General features: G+C 43.5%; 1 protein-coding gene across 1 annotated transcript in view; it reads right to left on the bottom strand.

Annotated features, from left to right (window-relative positions):
• Positions 1-18,557, bottom strand: part of LOC118112127 (protocadherin Fat 4) — a 103,193-nt gene that overhangs the window by 44,026 nt on the left and 40,610 nt on the right. The window contains exon 2 of the mRNA XM_035161171.2: positions 4,637-4,768. Within this exon, the coding sequence (XP_035017062.2) occupies positions 4,637-4,768 (132 nt within the window). The remainder of the gene's footprint in view (positions 1-4,636; positions 4,769-18,557) is intronic.

Raw genomic sequence — 18,557 nt, 5'->3', positions numbered from 1 at the left:
AGGAAGGGGCGACTGAACGAGACGTGACAACTGAATGAGGGCGACGACAGAGCTTGACATTTATATTTGTGCCGGGAACAATAAGAGATCAGACAACTGTCGGGCTCTCTGTGTCTTCTGCCAAAAAGAAGAGGCAACATCAAAAAGCCACGGCTATTCACAGAGATGAAGAGCGAGCTCTGGTTACAGCTGGTTAAAGCTAAAAGAGACTCTTTCAGATTCGTCTGATGCTTTTTGATCCTGCAGGACAAAGGGAAGGTCAATGTAAAGACAGGAGTTGTATAAAGTTGTTGCTGTAGTTGAAAATGAACACATTGGTGGACAATGAAGCTCACCTGAAAATCTGTATCTTAATTAAACGATACTAAAAGATGCTGAAGGGCATGAGATGGTGGAAAGTAGAGTGTCTCATTTAATCTGTAGCTTTCAGGATTGTGTTTGCTGAGTACATTTCTTTTAGCGGCTTCTTGACAATACAGCAGTTTCTCCTGCATGTTTTTCTCTGTGGGAACACAAGTGCTAAATTTGGAACGTCAGCATGAAGCTAAACTTTCATCAATCGAGATAAAAACTGTCTAATCTACAGTATTGATGCAAACAGTGTATTACCTGCATACAGCGTTTAAGTTGTATCAATAGGTTGTGAAAGTTATACAGAGAGTTAGGATCCTGCTGGCAACAGCGTGAGAAATAAACTGCCCAGATTCCATCTACATTCTTTTCCCCTTCTTTCTTTAACGGGCTGAACCTGGTGGCCTTTGCCAAACGCTTTAGTCGGAGTCAATATCATGAGGCCAAGTTCACGACTCGTTCTTATCTCCTTTCCCGAGGCCTCTTTTCACAACGGATAAAACCTCTGTCTGCTTGACCTTGTCCTTCATTGAATTACCAGAAACCCGGTCTGAGATCCAGGCCCTGTAAAAAAAAAGGGACGGAGCGAGGCTCTGCTCATCTAAGGACCCTGCTGTCATCAATCAGAGGCTCCAGATCTGGCAATCCCATCAGCCACCTGGGCTGCGGTCCGGAACCCAACACCCGCGGTTTGCCAATTAATTTTCTGATAGGGTTCAAAAGCAGAGCATGGAAGGTGGGAGAGGCCGAGCAGGGGGTCCGCAGTCTAACTCACACGTTTTGAAAATAGTTTACACACATGACAAAAGTTACACCCTCATTTAAATGCACTCGTTCCTCCCGCTGCTCCCTTCGCTTTTCTCTACATTGAACCGACGCAAGTAATTAAGATCGTACACACACTCACACACCAACACTGGCTGCCCTCTTGACCTCCGCTCAAGAGTTTGACTACTTTACAACTCTCCTAAGACACAATGGGTTGTTGGGGCGAGGAAAAAAAATAAAAGAGGGCTGACCAATTAAACGGCAGCGTTCCAGGGAGCAGAGTGTACCAGACTGCAGCAGAAGGAAACTCATTTAGCAGATGAGTGGCTTTTGGGAGCATGCAGTTCCTATGAGAAGAGAGAGGTGTGAAGCAGACAGCGCCGGCGGGGATTGCGAGCTTCCTGTATGCTATAGCACAGAGCCAGCCTGGCCAATCATAACACAGACTCCTGAAAGACAAGCAATGTGTTGTCTTTGAGATAAAGCCTTTGAAAGTTAAGAGATGGGCCAATACGCTGCGACGCTGGTGTGTAAATCTGTTTCACAACTGCAGAACGTGGCCAGAAATATATTTGCAGTAGGTCCGCCGGCCTCTGGAACCCATTACGACTCATTTGGAGGCTACGCTCACTTTCAAAGACCTCTCCTAAAACACCCATTGTTTCACTTTTCTTCATTAAAAAAGGTTTTTTACCTGTGACATACTTTCCACATAAGGTCAGAATTCCAATAAAACATTCACCGCCTTTCCAAAAAGCACAGAAGGCGGCATATTTCTTTCAAATGAGGCGAGAAACATTTTCTGAGAGGCCCCCACCCCCGTGTGTAGCCCACGTTAGACAAAAGAGCAAAGTTTTATATCGATTTCCTTTCAACCCTCGTGCAAAACCTCTCTTTCTATTCAGGGTGGAAATGGGTGTAGCAAAAAACGGATGCGTAGAAACAGCATTTTAATACCCTCACACATGAATCCCACATGTAGCACTGTTAAATTGGATGGGATCACTGTGATGTCTGAATTCAGCCCGTCAGCTGGCCAACAGCTTGCACTCTTGGCTACGCCGCGCTGGCTCACACATGTGGCTTTCTCAGCAACGGCACCAATGCGTTCCGTACGCTTAGTGTCAGCGCAACTTAAGTTTCCTGCGTAAGGATGTGGGCACAGACTTGGCCGGAGTCATATCTGGCTCAGACTAAGAGCTGGAATGAAGTACAGGCTTCTATTTAGCAACCTATTCATGGCAGCGCTGAAGTTTGGAGTAAACATCTCTAGAATCTGTAATTCCTAAAAAGACTTTGTTTTAGCTGTCCGCTGTTTCCTTTACATCCCTGACTGAAAGCAGAAGAGACAGTTCTTTAGTTTCGTCAATTTGCACGATGCATATGGTTATACTGCACGTGCATGTAAAAATTAACCCTTCATTTTGTACAAAATAGTCTTGAGTTTCATCTCATGCACCAGGGCTCCAGACTCCGTGAGGAAAAAGTGACCAACTGCACAGTTTGATTTTAAAACCATATGTTAAACCTTTGCAGGATCAAAGCTGTGAATACTTTGGTGCAGAAGAAAAGAAAAATAATCAAATCATGTCCCTAAAATTCCTTTACTGGGAAAGACGGATATGTTTCCAGGTCTGAGATTTACGGTCAATACACAATTTTGATAAAAGAGAAGTGGTCAGACGACTTTTCTCACATTCAGAGGGAAGACACGGGGGTTAGGCAACAGCTGCGCAATAAAAAAACGTGCGGCCTCACAAGTTAACATTAAATGTGAGTCCATATTCCTTCTTTCTAATCGCTCTCGCTTCTACGGCCCCGACTTTTTCCATTCAGTTCAACTGTGTCCTTTGGCATGGCGGAGGGACCGCAGCACCGGGAGATGTTGCCAGGGCCTGCGTTTCGCTCACTGCAGGATTTAATGTCCATATCCTGTCTAAAGCAGCTAAAGATGAAGCTCTTAACTAATTGAGAGCGATGCTGGTGATGTAATGTGAACCGTGGGGATTCTGGAGAAGACTCTCGGAGCTGCAGGACGAAAAATCAATTTGCTGGCCACACTCCTCCGAACTCTGTGACACCAGTGGCCTCAACACATCTCGGATTATGTCAACACACGAGCCAGAAAAGGACAAATCATTCAATCATGTTTATTCTGCTGGAGAGTGTGTGAGAGCATGAGAGTGTGTTTGCACCAGAACAATGTATTAGGACGTTATTTAGAGTGGTTTTCTGTGTGTTTATACCAACACAATCTGCCTTGTACTCTAAAGCAGACAACTCTGCAACGTACTGCACTGCTGCTTATTTTAAAAATGCCTTTCCTAATTTCCTTTTTCCAAATTTTAAGTTTTGCTCCAAAGGGAAAAGCCTTAATAAGCAAACTCAATGATAATTCAATTAACAGATTAGTTGTTGATTAGTTTCTGTCAGCGAGTTATTGATAAATTAAATTACCGTTTCAACGCTTATCTCAAGCGACGTGATCCAATTAATCAAATCTCAAACTTCACTCTCTGCTCTCTCACGTCCATTATCACCATGTTTTCATGGGCATTTGCTGGAGTGTTATTTAGAAGCATTACACAAAAACTACAGAGTGAATTTTGACGGGATCCATGTCAGGGGCGGTGGTTTTTTGGGCGTTTTTTAATCAATTTACCAGAAAATGATTCATGGATCTATTAGAGAAATATCTGGCATATAAAGGTGACTGATATTTATGTGTAATTCGGTGAAGCTTGAGTGAATGGGGGCTGTTGGGCCCTGGTGCAGGTGTCCGCTCTCTAGTTAACTCCATTGCTTTTTAATACAGATTAATCTTGTGCTGTTCACACTGAGAGAATTAGGACTAATCCAAATAACAGTCTAAGAGACTCTAAGTGTGGCTGGGATCTCCTTTTCAATGCCAATGACATTTATTACATCCCATCCAATCATTGGCACCATAAAAACACATTGGCTGACAGGGGCCTTATTTTATTATTTAAAAAAGTTTGAAAAGGTCGTAGGTTGTCTAACCAGTAAGAAAATCTTCTGAAAACTCCAATATATCCTCTTAAATTACTGTTATTTCTTTCTTTATAACGTTCGGCTAAATATCTTGAGTGGCTTTAATTTTGGAAAAGGTTGTTAAAGTATATATTTACCTGCATATTAAAGTCATAATGTGTGCTGCACTACTCTCTCCTTCATAATAAATATCACAGGTTTACAAAGCTTCCCCAGAGACAGGCAGCGTTTCCTGCCTCGGCTCCTCTGCCATGAATATCTGCATAAGAAAGGTCCAACATAAAGACGGTAAATGTTGACTTAGCTCAATTTTCAGCTGCATTAGCCTCATAAAACCATTTCAATCTATAGTGGTTTCTTCACCACGTAGGAACAAAAAATGTAGAGCGTATTTTTAATTCAAATCACTCCCTGGATATCTATTCCGAGAGCAGTGGAGTGGAAAACGGACGCAGGAAAGTACAAAAACACTGTCAGACCAAATAGAAACTTGGGGAGCTATTACCTCGTCTGCATCCGTGGCTGTTAGCTGCATTATCTTGAAGCCATCGCCGACGTTCTCCTCAATGGTCACGTCGAGAATATCATTAGGGAAAACAGGCGGGTTGTCGTTGACGTCCTGCAGCGTGATCTCCACCTGCAGAGGAAGAGTAAACACCACAGTTTCCGTCAGAGCGCTGCCAAACTCTCGCCTGCTACAGCTGTTAGGAGGAGAAAAAACAAAACATGTCGATCCGCTGGGGTTTCGGATGATGGAGAAGCTGCACGGTGAGTGGAAAGTTATCACTCTCCGACTCACCGAAGGCTTGAGAGGAAAATCTGTTAAGTGACGAGGTTCTCGTACGCTGACGTGAAAGTTCAAAGGACTGAAGAGACGGAATTATTGTTTTATCCAGAGGTCGTTTATAGAGATCAAATAGTTGAAGTAAGTCTGCATCTGTTAAACTGCATAAATATTATTATTCAGCTGAGATGTAAATTAGGAAAAACTGCAACAAATATGCGATAAACGCTGTGATGGCACTGTAGCTAGTGCTAGCTAGTTTTGGCTGCTGCTAACCTCAGCAGCTACTTCTTGTTTCCCGACAGTGAATCCAAGTGATGCTCCAACTCGTGAGTAATTTTTGTAACAAGGTAATAAGAGGAAATAGCAGAGCTGCAGGTTAGCACGTTAAGTAGCATGGTCAAATGATACGTTAAGTATTATGTACTATTGCACAATTTTGCCACAAAACTGTAAAATCACGTTAAGCTAACTAATGCTAGCTGGTGAAAAGATCTCTGCCTTTCACAGCTGTCATGAATTGACACTAATGCTGAATCTAGATAGCATAATCAACCTTGAAGATTTATCTACTAAACTGTCTCGATAGTAATAAAATAAAAACTGCATTTGTTGTGTTAGCGGTTGTACCGTAGCGATGGTTCCATACTAGATACTAGATAAACTAACATATCTTCAGAGCTGCGGGTCGATGGTAGACCTCATATACCCCAAGTGTCACGGGAGCTTATGGAAAATGCACAGTTTATAAAATGACTGGAGGCTCTTTTCCACGGAGACGTACAGTCAGTGTAACAGTAGAGAAAACTGCAGCTCAGGGATTTTCACTTTCATATCTTAAAAACCAAAATAAACACATTATACTGTCGACCGCAGACCCCCCATGTGGATCGACTCTGTCCCATGAAGCGCTGATAACGTAAATCTAATACAGACGCAGCAGTGGCAAGAATGAAAACTGGGATTAGATCAATTGTTTGGATACGTTATGAGATTTCCAATGAATTAAAGTGACATTTGACTTTTTTATCTTCAGGATCATGTGGATTTTCATGGTTATGGCCTTTAAATTTCAATTAAGGACATTTTTTTACATGAGATAATGCAATAGTTTGGACAAATGGGGTTTCTTCCAACTTCCAACAGAGTATAGTTTATGACCCAACACTATTTGCACTTGAACCGACGGCATGCGTCATCAATCAGTTGGACGCTGCTTTATGTCGATGTTGCAAAATACTGTGAAGAATCCAATAGGACGTTAAAATGCGATTAAACGTGTCTACATAATGGAACTCTAGGTCAGAATGCCTCACGTCTTGATTCGATTATTGCTTATTCCAAGTATGACCTTATTCTAGTTAATACGAAAAAGCTTTTCACATGTCGGTGTCTTATTCAGACTATTGTAATATCAGAATATTGACATCCATGAAAACACGTCGACTGTCCCTGTGCAAACTTCCACTTCACAAATGTTTTGCACACACATATATAGAAACTAGTACAAGAGTACTTGACAAAACATTATTACAGCAATAGCCTGTACATATAACTGTGTTTATTGCTGCAGGGAATCAAAGAAGCTACATATGGCAGCACAATGGGAATCAGTTACACAAGCTCGGCTTTCCAAATGTCTTAGGGAAAGTGAGACATTCGTAGTTTCAGATGTTCTGTGTCTACTGTGGCAATATTACATTTCCACTCGTATCCCCCAACTTAAACTCATCCACTAACGCAAATATGCATTTCAAAGCAAGTAAACACGACTCGTTTTGAATCATAACAGACATTTTGCTGCGCATTCTCTGTTTATTGCTTCTATAAATATGGAAAAGCCGTGTTTAAATTCTCCAGTGATAGGATCTCCATTAATGTTGACAGTGATTATGGTAATTCTTGTGCCAGGCGTCACTAGATGCCCCCACCTCTCTTCCACAACCCCTTTAAAACACAACTGTGCATTTGTTTGATGAAACAGGAAAATGCGGAAAAGAAAGGTTGTCAAAGGTCTGTAATGGACGCTGTTTTAAAAAAAGGACTAAGCGTTTCCCAGCAGGCATCTGTGGAGCAGACAATAGGCTTCAAGGCCGCACGACCACCAGGGTGGAGGGTCAGATACAGCGGCCTATTCATACCCGGCTATTAACAGGAAAAGCAGACTCCACGTGTCCCTCAAATCTGCTTTGCAACAAACAGAAGCAGGAAACTCCTCGTAACAGCTGCCACCCGCTCCTTTTTAAAGAAAAAGTTCAGTTCATTAAGGATGACCCAGAACAAAAAGCTTGAGGGAGACGCGGTGGAAATGGTGTCACAGTCAAAACTGAATAAAATATGCCTCTTACAGTTTGCTACTCGGAGGCCACTGCTGCAGCGGGGGCAATGTCACAATTAAGAAAAATCTCATCAGCGGAAAAAAAACAGTCATTCATGTGTGATGCGCTCTGTGCCCCGGTAAGGATGTTGTCCACTTATTAAACCGACTCTGAGTTGGTGTCTGTGTGTCTCTGCATGAGTGCAGATAATTACGGAAGAACAAGACAAATTATGTCCCGGGCAGCCGGCGATGCAGAAGTCGTATAAACAAGTTCACAATGACAGCGGCTCTCGACTCAACTTGCGCCCGAGCCGAGGGACCGGGGCAGAGTCAACAAACAATGAATATTTATCTCCCGCCCTGTGTGTCCCCTTGATGTGTAAATAATGCAAGGCCCACTTCTGAGGAGTGAGCTAATTAGGGTAGAAGTGCAGTTTTGAGAAATAATTACGCCTCACGCTTCCAGTTTGCATAACCAATGCTCCCACGGGACCAAAAAAAAAATGTATCAAAGAGCTTCGGTGAAAAATTCATCGGAGGAAGAGGAAGCGAGGTCAGGGGGGGCTGAGAGGGAGAGAGGCTCTACTCCCGCTACCTGCGAGCCGGGGACCCAGACGCCGAGGCAGGTGAAACACATTAGTTTACAAGGTAAAAGATTGTGTTTCACGAACTACTGTTTCGGGTTGCAGGTGCTGCTAACTGGCTGCCAGGGTTTTATTATTTATGGAGACGGATGAATGATTCACGCGTCAAGTGGTTTCCCGAGCGCTGACGATTATGAGACCTCACGTGATGGAAGGTATTTGTCCAGGAGCTTGACCCTCAGCAGTGATAAATTCATCTTGTCCCTAAAACTCCCGGAGTGTAGACGAAACACGAAGGGATGACAGGTGGGATAATTTAGACGTCTGAGCACATGGTATGAAATCTGCTCTCCGTTCTCACGCATGGAATTTAAGATTAAAGGGTCAGTTCGACTATATCACAAAAAGAAATACAGTATATTTCTTTCACAGCAGAGTGTCTGCAGATTTCTGCAGTGACCCAAATATAATTGTGGCGAATAGAGATTCATTTGTGGGGCTAAAAGTGGGGAAATACATTTTAAAGATTAAAAAACAACTTGTTCCAATAAATAATGTCCCAGTTATTTTGGATAATCTGTCGAACTTTTTCCCACAAAGATATAATCCCAATGAAATCTGCTCATAGATGTGAAATTCCATTAATATCCATTGAATAGGGGCAGAGGCAGACTGTTCTATACACTTTCTGCAAATGAGGGTTGTTGAGATAATACTGTATCGCTGCTTTCAGACGTTTACCTGAAATGTTCCGGGGCTGTTTGTGAAAACTAGTGTTGAACAGCAAATGAAGAGTTGATGTTTCTCACATTCAATGAACATGAAAGAACAATACAAATATCTAACTTCTACGTAATGTCCTACTTCAGATTTGTTCTACACAGGCGCCGCCCTTCGCCTGAATGCTCTGGAAATATTCCAGTTGTCGTCAATCCATCTGACGAAGACAACTTTCTGCTGCATTCTTCAAACACTGGAAAATGAACTGACCCTCCTTTCTGGACATCTTCCGGAGTACGTCGCTGACTCTGACCCTCCACATTCACCCAGTCTTTAAAAAAAAGACTTTGTTGTAGAAGTGAAAATAGTCTGCAGACATCAAAAGCACAGACCTTCACCTCAAGAGCAACAGAATATACCGAAATATGTCTCCCATCCCACCATTGAAATCCAAAGTGAGGAGAAACCGGAGTTTGCGGTTGCAGCCGAAGGCAAAAAAGCTTCACCTGTATCACCGAGAGCAAAACAACCTTTGCCAATTTACCCACATCTGAGAAGTGGAAGTAGCACTGGTTTTCATGTTTCCTTCTCTGAAACGTCTCGTACTTGTCGTCCTGCCAAATGCTCTGCAGTCAGTCAGACAGAGGGGGTGGGGGCCCACTGCAGGAGCCGGAGACGTATTATTCGAGCACAATCCCGTGTAGGCTGTGCACATATTTTGTCAGTTACCGACTCAGTTGTTTTTAATAACCGGTAGAGAGTAGAGATTAATTAAGTGAGCGATGGTTTGCATTACGGATGAGTAATACAGTGCATGCTTACTGCACTGAACACCGCGAGCCTCCGAGCGAGAAGGGTAAAAATCACATCATTAGCACTGACATTTTTTTTTTTCTTTCCAAAACCAGACCTCGGAGAACCCAACAAAAAAAAAATTTAAAAAAGCGACCTCTGAGTGCAACTGATGCAACAGTTGGCCTGTAAAAGCTGAGCTCATCTGATCGTAAAAACTGGAGCAGGGTGCGTCTCCTGCAGGAAACAATCATTTCAAAATGATTAAATGTCTCATTAGATGCTGTTGACGAGTCGGGGTCAAGGGCTGGGGGGGTGGGGGGGGGGATGGGAGTGCAGACTTCCAGCGCTCGTTATACTCGGCCGCTGAGATTGAACGATTCCACTTTGCATCATCCGTTCTCACTGATGTGCTCCTGAGCTCGGAGTTGGACCTAATTTGTTAAATAAAAATGGGATTACGAATCAATTCCGAATATAACACTTCATCACTGAATCACGGCCAGACTTGTACGCTGTTAAAAGTAATAACCCAGGTTTTTGGCAAAGTACAAACAGTTAAATAGCACAAAGAAATTGTTGTAATGCCACGAAAGAGAGTCAGCGACCAAATCCCTTTGAAACACACGCCGGGTTCCATTGAAGTATAATAAATAAATAAGCAAAACTAATGTGATCAGAGGAATAATGCAGAGTTTGTTAACGCTGATATGATGGTTATCTGAGGTTACGTTGGTCTGATGCCTTCGCTTTGTGTGAGACTGAGGAGAGTGGAAGGCTGGTACAGCTTGGGCTGGTTAGCAAAATATTCCAACAGAGGCAGAAAAATACAAGGAATCCAGCTGCTGCATTTCCCAAAAGGAGCAGGAGAGTCATCACACAGCCTTCTCATATTCAGACGGGGAGAGGGTACATTCCAACCGCTGACTGCGAAACCTCTCGAGAAACCGCACCCATGCAGGTCAGCAAGGACGTCCTCATGCTGCTTCAACACCAGGATCAACCTTCCAGGGGATTGTGAAGTCCATGCATACTGGAAAACCTTTATTTAGCCAAAAGATCCTGCACTATTTAGGAGCCACTGTATCGTATGAAGGAAACTGTCATCCTGCGAGTTTTGGAAATGGATTACTGAGCGTCTAGAAGAAGCCCAGACCTGTGTCTCTGTTTTCCTTGCTTAATCTGAAAACCGTGTGGAATGATCTGTGCACATCTGATGAATGCCCCGCTATTTGAGGGACTGGGTTGATAGAACTCTGCTTTTAACTGCAGCTCTGGAGACCACGTTGACAAGACCCTCACATTATTTCACTTAATCTTCGCTTCCCTCGCTGCCCCTCCTCGTGGTTGTTTCAGATGTTTAGATGAAACGTCGTCGACCCCTTGGCTGGAGATTTATGAGCCCCAAGGACTCGCGGGCTCTGGGGGTCAAGGACGCTGGTCAAGGTGCCATCTTGGCTCTGTCTTTTAATAACGAAAGTAAACACAGCTAAATAATTAAGACCAGGTCAAACTGATCTCCTCCTGCGCGGCTTCTGGAACGCGTGTACAAATGCAACTGCCTCGACCTGTCAAACAATCTCCTGCAGAGTAATTCATCCTCCGACCGCAGTCGTCAGGCTCGGAGAAGTGCACGCGCTCTGGAGACAGGAATTTGAGCATACCGGGGATGGGAATGTGCCCGGGAAAAAGCAGACAAAGCTGGACGCCGGCCAAACCTCAACACACGGTGCGAGAGTGAAGTCAGGATACGATCATATCCCCCCTCATGTCCCCCCAAATCTCCTGCAGTCCCATGGAAACAAAAAGAGAAAAAAAGCAGCAAGAGTGAGTAAGAGAAAGAGACAGACAAAACAAAACAGGAGAGCCTGCAAACAATCACAAAGCACCTTGGCCTTGTGTAAGCACCAAGGGGAGAGACATTGTTGGACAAGTGGTTTTCATAAAGGGGATCACTGTCCTCTCAGTGGACCACTTCACCAACTGTTAAAAGAGTGTTTGTCTACAGCCGGCCCCTTCAAGCCCCCTGCAGACCCTCGCCAAGAGAGGTTCCCTCCGAGCGTTTCTGGTGGGATACATAATCCAACAGAACTAATAACCCACCGGGTCATCTGGACCAGTGTCCTGTTTCAAGGAGCCTCTGGGCTCGTACACATCCCTGCACACAGGAGAGTGGGAGCAAATCGTGATGGATCGCCATATTTAATGGTCCCGCATCCGGCCATGACTGGTGCAAACTGGGCTTCTTCTTCTTCTTCGCTATAAACAGCCATAACTCTTCCCCCATTATTTCTACCTGGGAGAGTTGGATGGAAAGTTTAATTAGACCTTGTGCAAGATCAGAGTCGAGCTAATGGAGGCGAGACATGATTTAGCTCTCCTTGAAGCCGGAGCACAATTCAAAGCTGTCATCGAAAATTACCATAGCCTATTAAACGCAGCGTGTTTCTGTATCCCTGGATTAAAAGGTTAGACGAACATCAAAACAAGCATTTTCACCGTCTTGTGAGATGAAAGGTAAAAAACAAGATAATTAGCCTGTTTGTGAAAAGTATGCTTTGAAGATGTGAGGGAAAGAAATGGATTTCCTTGTTATCAGTTGTCTGTCTTTTCTGAGGACATTTTCTTTAATGGAAGGAGACCAGAACCGGAGTCAGCCGTCTATCGGTCTTCATGTCGGTGCCACTGACGCTGCGTGAGTCTGCGGCCTTATCACGGCGCCCTCTCCACAATTACCTCCAATTACGTCCTTCAAGCCTCCCAGACCATGGAAAGGAGAGCAACTCAGAATTTTGAGATTGCTCAAAAAAAGAAACTCAAAATAGATCTGAAAAGAACTTGATTTTTTTGATTTTTAATCACTTCAGGGATATAATAACTTGTAATAAACTTCGTCCTTCCTCGGAAAGTACTGAAGTACATAAAGATTAAGCATTTCTTGTGGATGTTGAAAGTTTTAAAAGCTTTACGCTGCAACTTTCAGAGCAGAAATTATTAGACCTTTCTTCTACATTCTTCTGGCTGCACTTACTCTTACTTTGCTAAAACACACTTTGCATTCAACATAAGATAAACTCATTTGTAATTTTCTGATAACATCAACTTTTCAAGGGCCTGCGTTGCATTAATCCTGGTGGAAATAAAAACTTTAGACAGTTTTACAAAGGACAAGAGGTTAGAGAATGTTTTCCAGCCCGTAGATGAGTTTGTAATCCGTCAACTGATATGAAAGAGAGGAAAATCCCCACAGTTGGACGCACACACTTGCTTCGGGCTTTTATCCCGAGAGCTGCAATATAACATGCTGCTAGAAATTAAACAAAGCAGTCAGAGTCATCGCCACCTGGATCGCTGACAAATTTCAAAACATAGCTTATAGGTTAAAGCTCTGAAGGGGCCATTCTTCATAAATAAGTACTTTTGATTTCACTGCAGAATCTTGTTTTTTTTCCAAATGCAGTAAAGCTACACACTTAAAAAGTACCTCTTCAACCTGTGGTTTATGTCCCAAAAAAAGTTCAATTATTGTCTTATTTTGATTGAAATTGGATCTGATTCGTCAAAAATATGTCCTGACACGGGGAGGATTGTTCCATATGGCTCAGTTTGTGACGTCAGGCTTCACATTAGAGGGATTTAAACAGATAAAAAGTGAAACGCAGTAAATATAAGATATCACTTTATGGAGCCCGGTATCTCTTTTCCAAACTTCTGGAAGGTCTGCGAGAGGCTTTAAAGACGACTGCGGCTTCCATTTTTACAGTCGCTGTCAGCCACTGATAAATGCATGAGATTTACAGGAGCTGGGCCGGGACAGAAAAATGCATTAGTGAAAGAGATCTCTCCGGTTTGACCTAATTATTTACAAGTCACATCTGGGAAGACAGACTCCGAGACATTACGCTAATTCCGCAACCTAGAAATCTGGGGCTAGGTTCGGCACTGATGTGATTAAGAATTCATGAGACTCGATTTGCTGTTTGAGAATTCATTGCATCAAAGACGTGGTGTTCCAGCTACTTTGTTTGTTGGTGGTTTTGAAATATGTGCCCTTTCACTTTTCAGGTCACTTCTATCATATTTTGGAAACTACATCAACACGTCCAATCTATATGCTGTGAATTTTCACTCTGATATTTTTCCGGACATTTCACCAGGGGATAGACAGGAAAGTTCCAGAAGAATTCCAGAGTAACACACTTAGACATTTGCGTTTTCACATACGTCCCCCTCTGGGACATGTGAAAGCAGCTTATATTAGGACGCAAGTAAGACTGCTCTGCAAGTGAGTGTGTGTAACATCAGGTTTAGTCCGTGTTGCACTAAAGTCAGCAGAGGATGGCGGAGTTCAAACAAACAACTGAGGTCAAAATAAGAAGATAAGGTTTATTACATCTGAACGACCGTGAGTGGAGAGGTGGAGCATAGTGTGTGTGTGTGTGTGTGTGTGTGTAAAACATATGAGGGTTGGTGCAGAAAAAAAAAGATCCTTTAATCCAAGACAGGAGTTGTTGTGTGAAAAGCTCCAGGCCCCCCCCCCTCGAGCCAGTGTTTATGTGAACGACCCCTGAAAACCTCAACATTGGGCCCAGCAACAGAGAGAGTGTGTGTGTGTGTGTGTGTGTGTGTGTGTGTGTGTGTGGCTGACCTATGCTCCGGGATGAAACGCGACAGCCACCCACAGCTTCTGCTGACCAAACTAAAAATACAATAGTGGCTTCAGTGATACCTTTAAACAATGGATAGAAGTTCAGTGATTTCCATCGGTATTTATATCTGCGTTCCACGTGTTTTCTAACGCACCACAGCTCAGACCAGTCTTTAGATCACTATCACACATCTCTCATCAGTGTGTTTAGTGTGGAACCGTTGCTGGGAAGTGAGCAGCTTAGCTGGGCACGAAAACTTAAGACACAAATGTAAAAATTACAATTTGTGGTTGTTACAACAACGTGAACTGAGATGACTGGACTCCTGGACGTCAATGCAACGCAAATAAATATGACTATCCATGTCTTAAAAAACTAAAATTGTTGTTTATACATTTTGTCCTGATTAAAGAAACTAGAGCTTTGGATTTTAGCTGCATTTTCAAACTTTTTAAAAGGAGCCAAAACACTTCATGCTAAGCTAACTGCCTCTTGGCTGCAGCCCAGAAATATTATTACATTATTACCAAACTCTCACCAAGAAAACGAGTTAACGTGTTCCCCAATTATCTAACTATCACTGAATGCTTGGAATAGACCAAACCAGACCAAGGAATAACATAGAATGAATAAATAATGTTTGTCTGGGTTTTAAAATAAGTATGCAATGGAAATCAACCACAACAAACCATAATGACATTATTTCTTCACACCAAATATTCCTAATCCATATGCTTGATTGTCACGAATGTTAAACTTTTGGTTTTGGTGCACCATACATCTGCCGCGGTCATTTGGACCTCAGCAGGAAACAGCTTGGCAAGAGAACCTGATCCGAAGCCATTCTGAGGGGCAACAGAAGAAAAAAATATATATATGACAGAGAAATGTTGATGAATTTAACATGAGGTGGCGTAAAAGAAAAAAAAGAAAAAGACGACTTCTGCCAAATAACTTGACAATGAGGGACAGTCTCCCCCTGCTGAGGCCATTCAAGCTAACAGACGAGAGCGCCTGGAGATAGCTCCGCCGCTTTTCTCTCACACAGATAGACAAACGGATGAAAATGCAAACTGTGCACCAATCACACGGCGGACATTCATACATGTGCGTCGGTAAAAATAAAAAAGGCACTTCCTCGCTACACGGAGGTCTCCCGACGCTTCACATGTGCAACTCTCTTATTATCATGAAGATGGGCCTTTTAAAAGTACCATCCATCTTAATTAACAAGCCATTTGTATGCACTTCAGCCCCCGAGCATGGGAAGAAATTCTGCGGCCAAGGACAAATTCTCGGGCTCTAAGACATCATTAGCGGATTAAAAAGAAACAAAACACGACTTCAATAGCCTTCACATGTTGCCTGCACATTTCATTATCTCCCACTGTTCCCAGCTTCATCCTTTTAGCGTTTTTAACGGATGTGCACCAGAACTTTGCTCGTCATTCCTTTGGAGTTCCACATAATTTGAGGCACTCTCTCCTTGATTTAGGGCCCCGGCCGTAACATCAATGCCTCACTGTCTGAGGAGTAAAAGCGACTGGCGTATAGCATGTCCTTCTGCGGCTACTGAAACGAGCGAATATAATTTCTGCCTTCAGACGTCAAGCACGAACAAACAAATGTCAGCCTCGATATGATCTGTTTTCTCTCACCAGTCCCGTGGCTAAATGGTTCTCAGTGCGAAGACTTGTTGAAAGATCACTACTTTATATTCGGGCTCTGTTTTGGCAGATGTCTGGCGTTTCGAAATGGTCACTTCACCGGGTGATGTGTACGTGTGCGTGAGTGCACACGAGAGTAAAAAGGGGGTCTTCCCATAGGGCCTCTGTCTGCAAAACAAAAAGGAAATGTTTCAAAAACAGCCCTATGGGTAATTCGCCCTCACAGTCGTGGGTTTTTTCCTCTTTCTTTTTGTCTGGCGGCACGCTTGAACGCAGCTGAATAGCCGAGAGACAATTCGTCTCAATTCCCCATTCAGGAAACCTACAGAGACTATTAATTGTCAACTCATAAAGGCTCCATAGACGCCCCATGAGAGAGGACACTGCTCAGACTTTTTTTTCTCACTCTCCTCTTTCCTTTCTCTCCGTCTCCGCTATCATCCATAACACCTTTAGGTTTTCTCCAGGGTTTGCAGGGTCAGCGTGCGAGGTCAGAAGGTGATGATTTATTCCTCGGAGCAGTTGCATTGTGGGAGCCCTTTGGTTGCTCGGGGGTCAGAGCCCCAGTTCAGCACAAGGGTGTGATTTGTTCGGCGACCTCTCCTGCAGCTCTGACATGTACTTTGTGGCTCAGTAAAGACAGACAGGAGAAAGCAGGAGACTTCTGCTCTTCATTTCTATCACTTTTTTCTTTAAATAAATCCTCCAGACTTTTGCCCCAAAACAGAGACAGACCGCCCAAAAAACAAGACTTGTGGGTATTTGGGAATGTGACAGAAAGAAATACTCAGACAACAAAAGAGCAATGCTGTTCTTCTCCGACTGCCTTGGGAAGTGAAACCAACAATCAGCAATCACTCAAACAATGGGCTTCTTAAAACCGTGAACACCAAAGTCCGACAGAGTCCGTGTTTACCGCTCTGTTTAGTCTCGGAGCAGGAGCGACAACAAAAATCTAAAGTCATTATCAATATCTGTGGAAAACAACATGGGGAAGATACACAGCGGATCACACACACACACACACACACACTCCACACCCAGGAGAACACACAAACACAGCCCTGATATATTAATTCAACATTTACACAACATTATAAACAACACGTCCAGAGAATTGCGTCTTTAAATCTTTAAGTTTAGACTGAACAGCATCAAAAAAACTACTTTCTTCATGGAGAAAAGTGCAAAAAGTCTTATCTAGGACGTTAGAAATTAAGATCTGCTTTTATTTTCCATGTTGGTGTTCAGGACGTCGATGATGAGTCCTCATAATGAAAACAATATTTACCCCCAAACTGTCAGTCACCCCTTTCATGACTCTTTTATGGATTCAGGGAAAAACGTCCGTGTGACCACAAACTGTCCCAGTATTACTACAATGTGGACGCTACGTCAAATAAAATCTAAACACTGGTTTTGGCGGTTGCACGTCATCCGGGGCAGCGGGAATAAAAAACCCAAACAACAAAACCCTGGTGATGTCTGAGCCGCCGGACGTCTGGTGGATGTCAGTCAGTGCAGCGAGGAGGATTTAAGAAGGGCTGCGCCGGGGTACAGGGGGCTTACAGTGTCACATCTGATCTAGTCACCGACAGGAGCAGTCACCACCTTCACCTCCACCAGTCGACCCCCCCCCGCCCCACCGCCGCCACCGCGACCCGGCATGCATGGATGAAACCCTCCACTTGGCACGACGGGGACAGAGAGAGAGAGACGGGGGTGGGGGGTGGGGGGGGTGTGGAAAAGGGGAATGAGGGCAGCAATTGAGAGACCAGAAAAAAGACAAGTGAGGCCCTAAAGTCAATCGGGCCTCTTGTCTTTCCTCTCTGCTCCTTTTCTCTTGTTATTCTCTCCTCCTCTTAACCTCTCTTGTTTTTCTCCTGAACCCCCCCACCCCCCCACTCTTTTTGTTCAGCCCCTCTCAGCCGTGCTTCTGGTTTTGTTCCGCAGAGTCAGACCGATGATGTTGTGCCAATACTCACATCATATTCAGACATAGATATATTCTTTCTCGACCGCACCGACAAACACATCTGGGTGTAATTAATTATAGTATTAAAAACTATCGTACCAATAAAAGCTTTTGCCTCTTTCTTTAGAATCTCATCCTCCTGCCTTCAGCCATTGTTTTTAAATCCTGGCCGCACATCTTTTTTCTCCGGGAAATAAATAACGTACTTAGACTTTTTTCTTGTGGCCTCAAACGGGCACTCGGTCAAAACATCCAACTTTACACAAAGTTGATTTTACTCTCTCGCTAGAACAGCTGTCGATAAATCTGAGGAGATATCAGCGCGTTCATCAGTCAAGGTTTGAGATTTCTACAAAATTTGATAGAGAAAACCTGCAACCGAGGGTATGAGGCTTGAAAGATGAGGGCATTTAACATAACATGACGCGCCAGATGGTTTTGTTACAGGAAACCATCTGGGAAGACTTTGTTAGAAACTGGAAAAGGACACAGGTTATAAAAAAAATAAATAAAAATACTTGGCAGGTGATTGGATGAACCATCTGTCCATCACACGGTTACCGGGACCAATCGAGAGAGGACTGAAAATCATTTAAATGCCGTGCTTTGCTTTTTTCAATGAATAAATGCTCTCCAGTTATGATATGTTTGTATATAAGTGCTGTAGCTAACATTGCTTTAGAGGGCATGCAATCTGGCTAGCGCCTAGTTAGCATGGTTAGCATAGCCGTACCATGTGTAGCCCAATACACTGCATGTTGCTGCTCCCTCTGAAAAATGTCGCTAAAGGAACAAAACTTAGAATCTGTGTTCGCAGATCATCTCCATCTATTCACGTGCACAGGGAGAGACTCTTGCACTAGCATCCACGTGCACTAACGTGAACACGAGCCCGGGTTCGGCTACCGAAACAAAGAACAAGGCCACCACTGCTC

This window comes from Hippoglossus stenolepis, chromosome 7 (genome assembly GCF_022539355.2).
Source record: "Hippoglossus stenolepis isolate QCI-W04-F060 chromosome 7, HSTE1.2, whole genome shotgun sequence".
Lineage (NCBI taxonomy): Eukaryota > Metazoa > Chordata > Actinopteri > Pleuronectiformes > Pleuronectidae > Hippoglossus > Hippoglossus stenolepis.
This window is presented reverse-complemented; position numbering and strand designations above follow the sequence as displayed.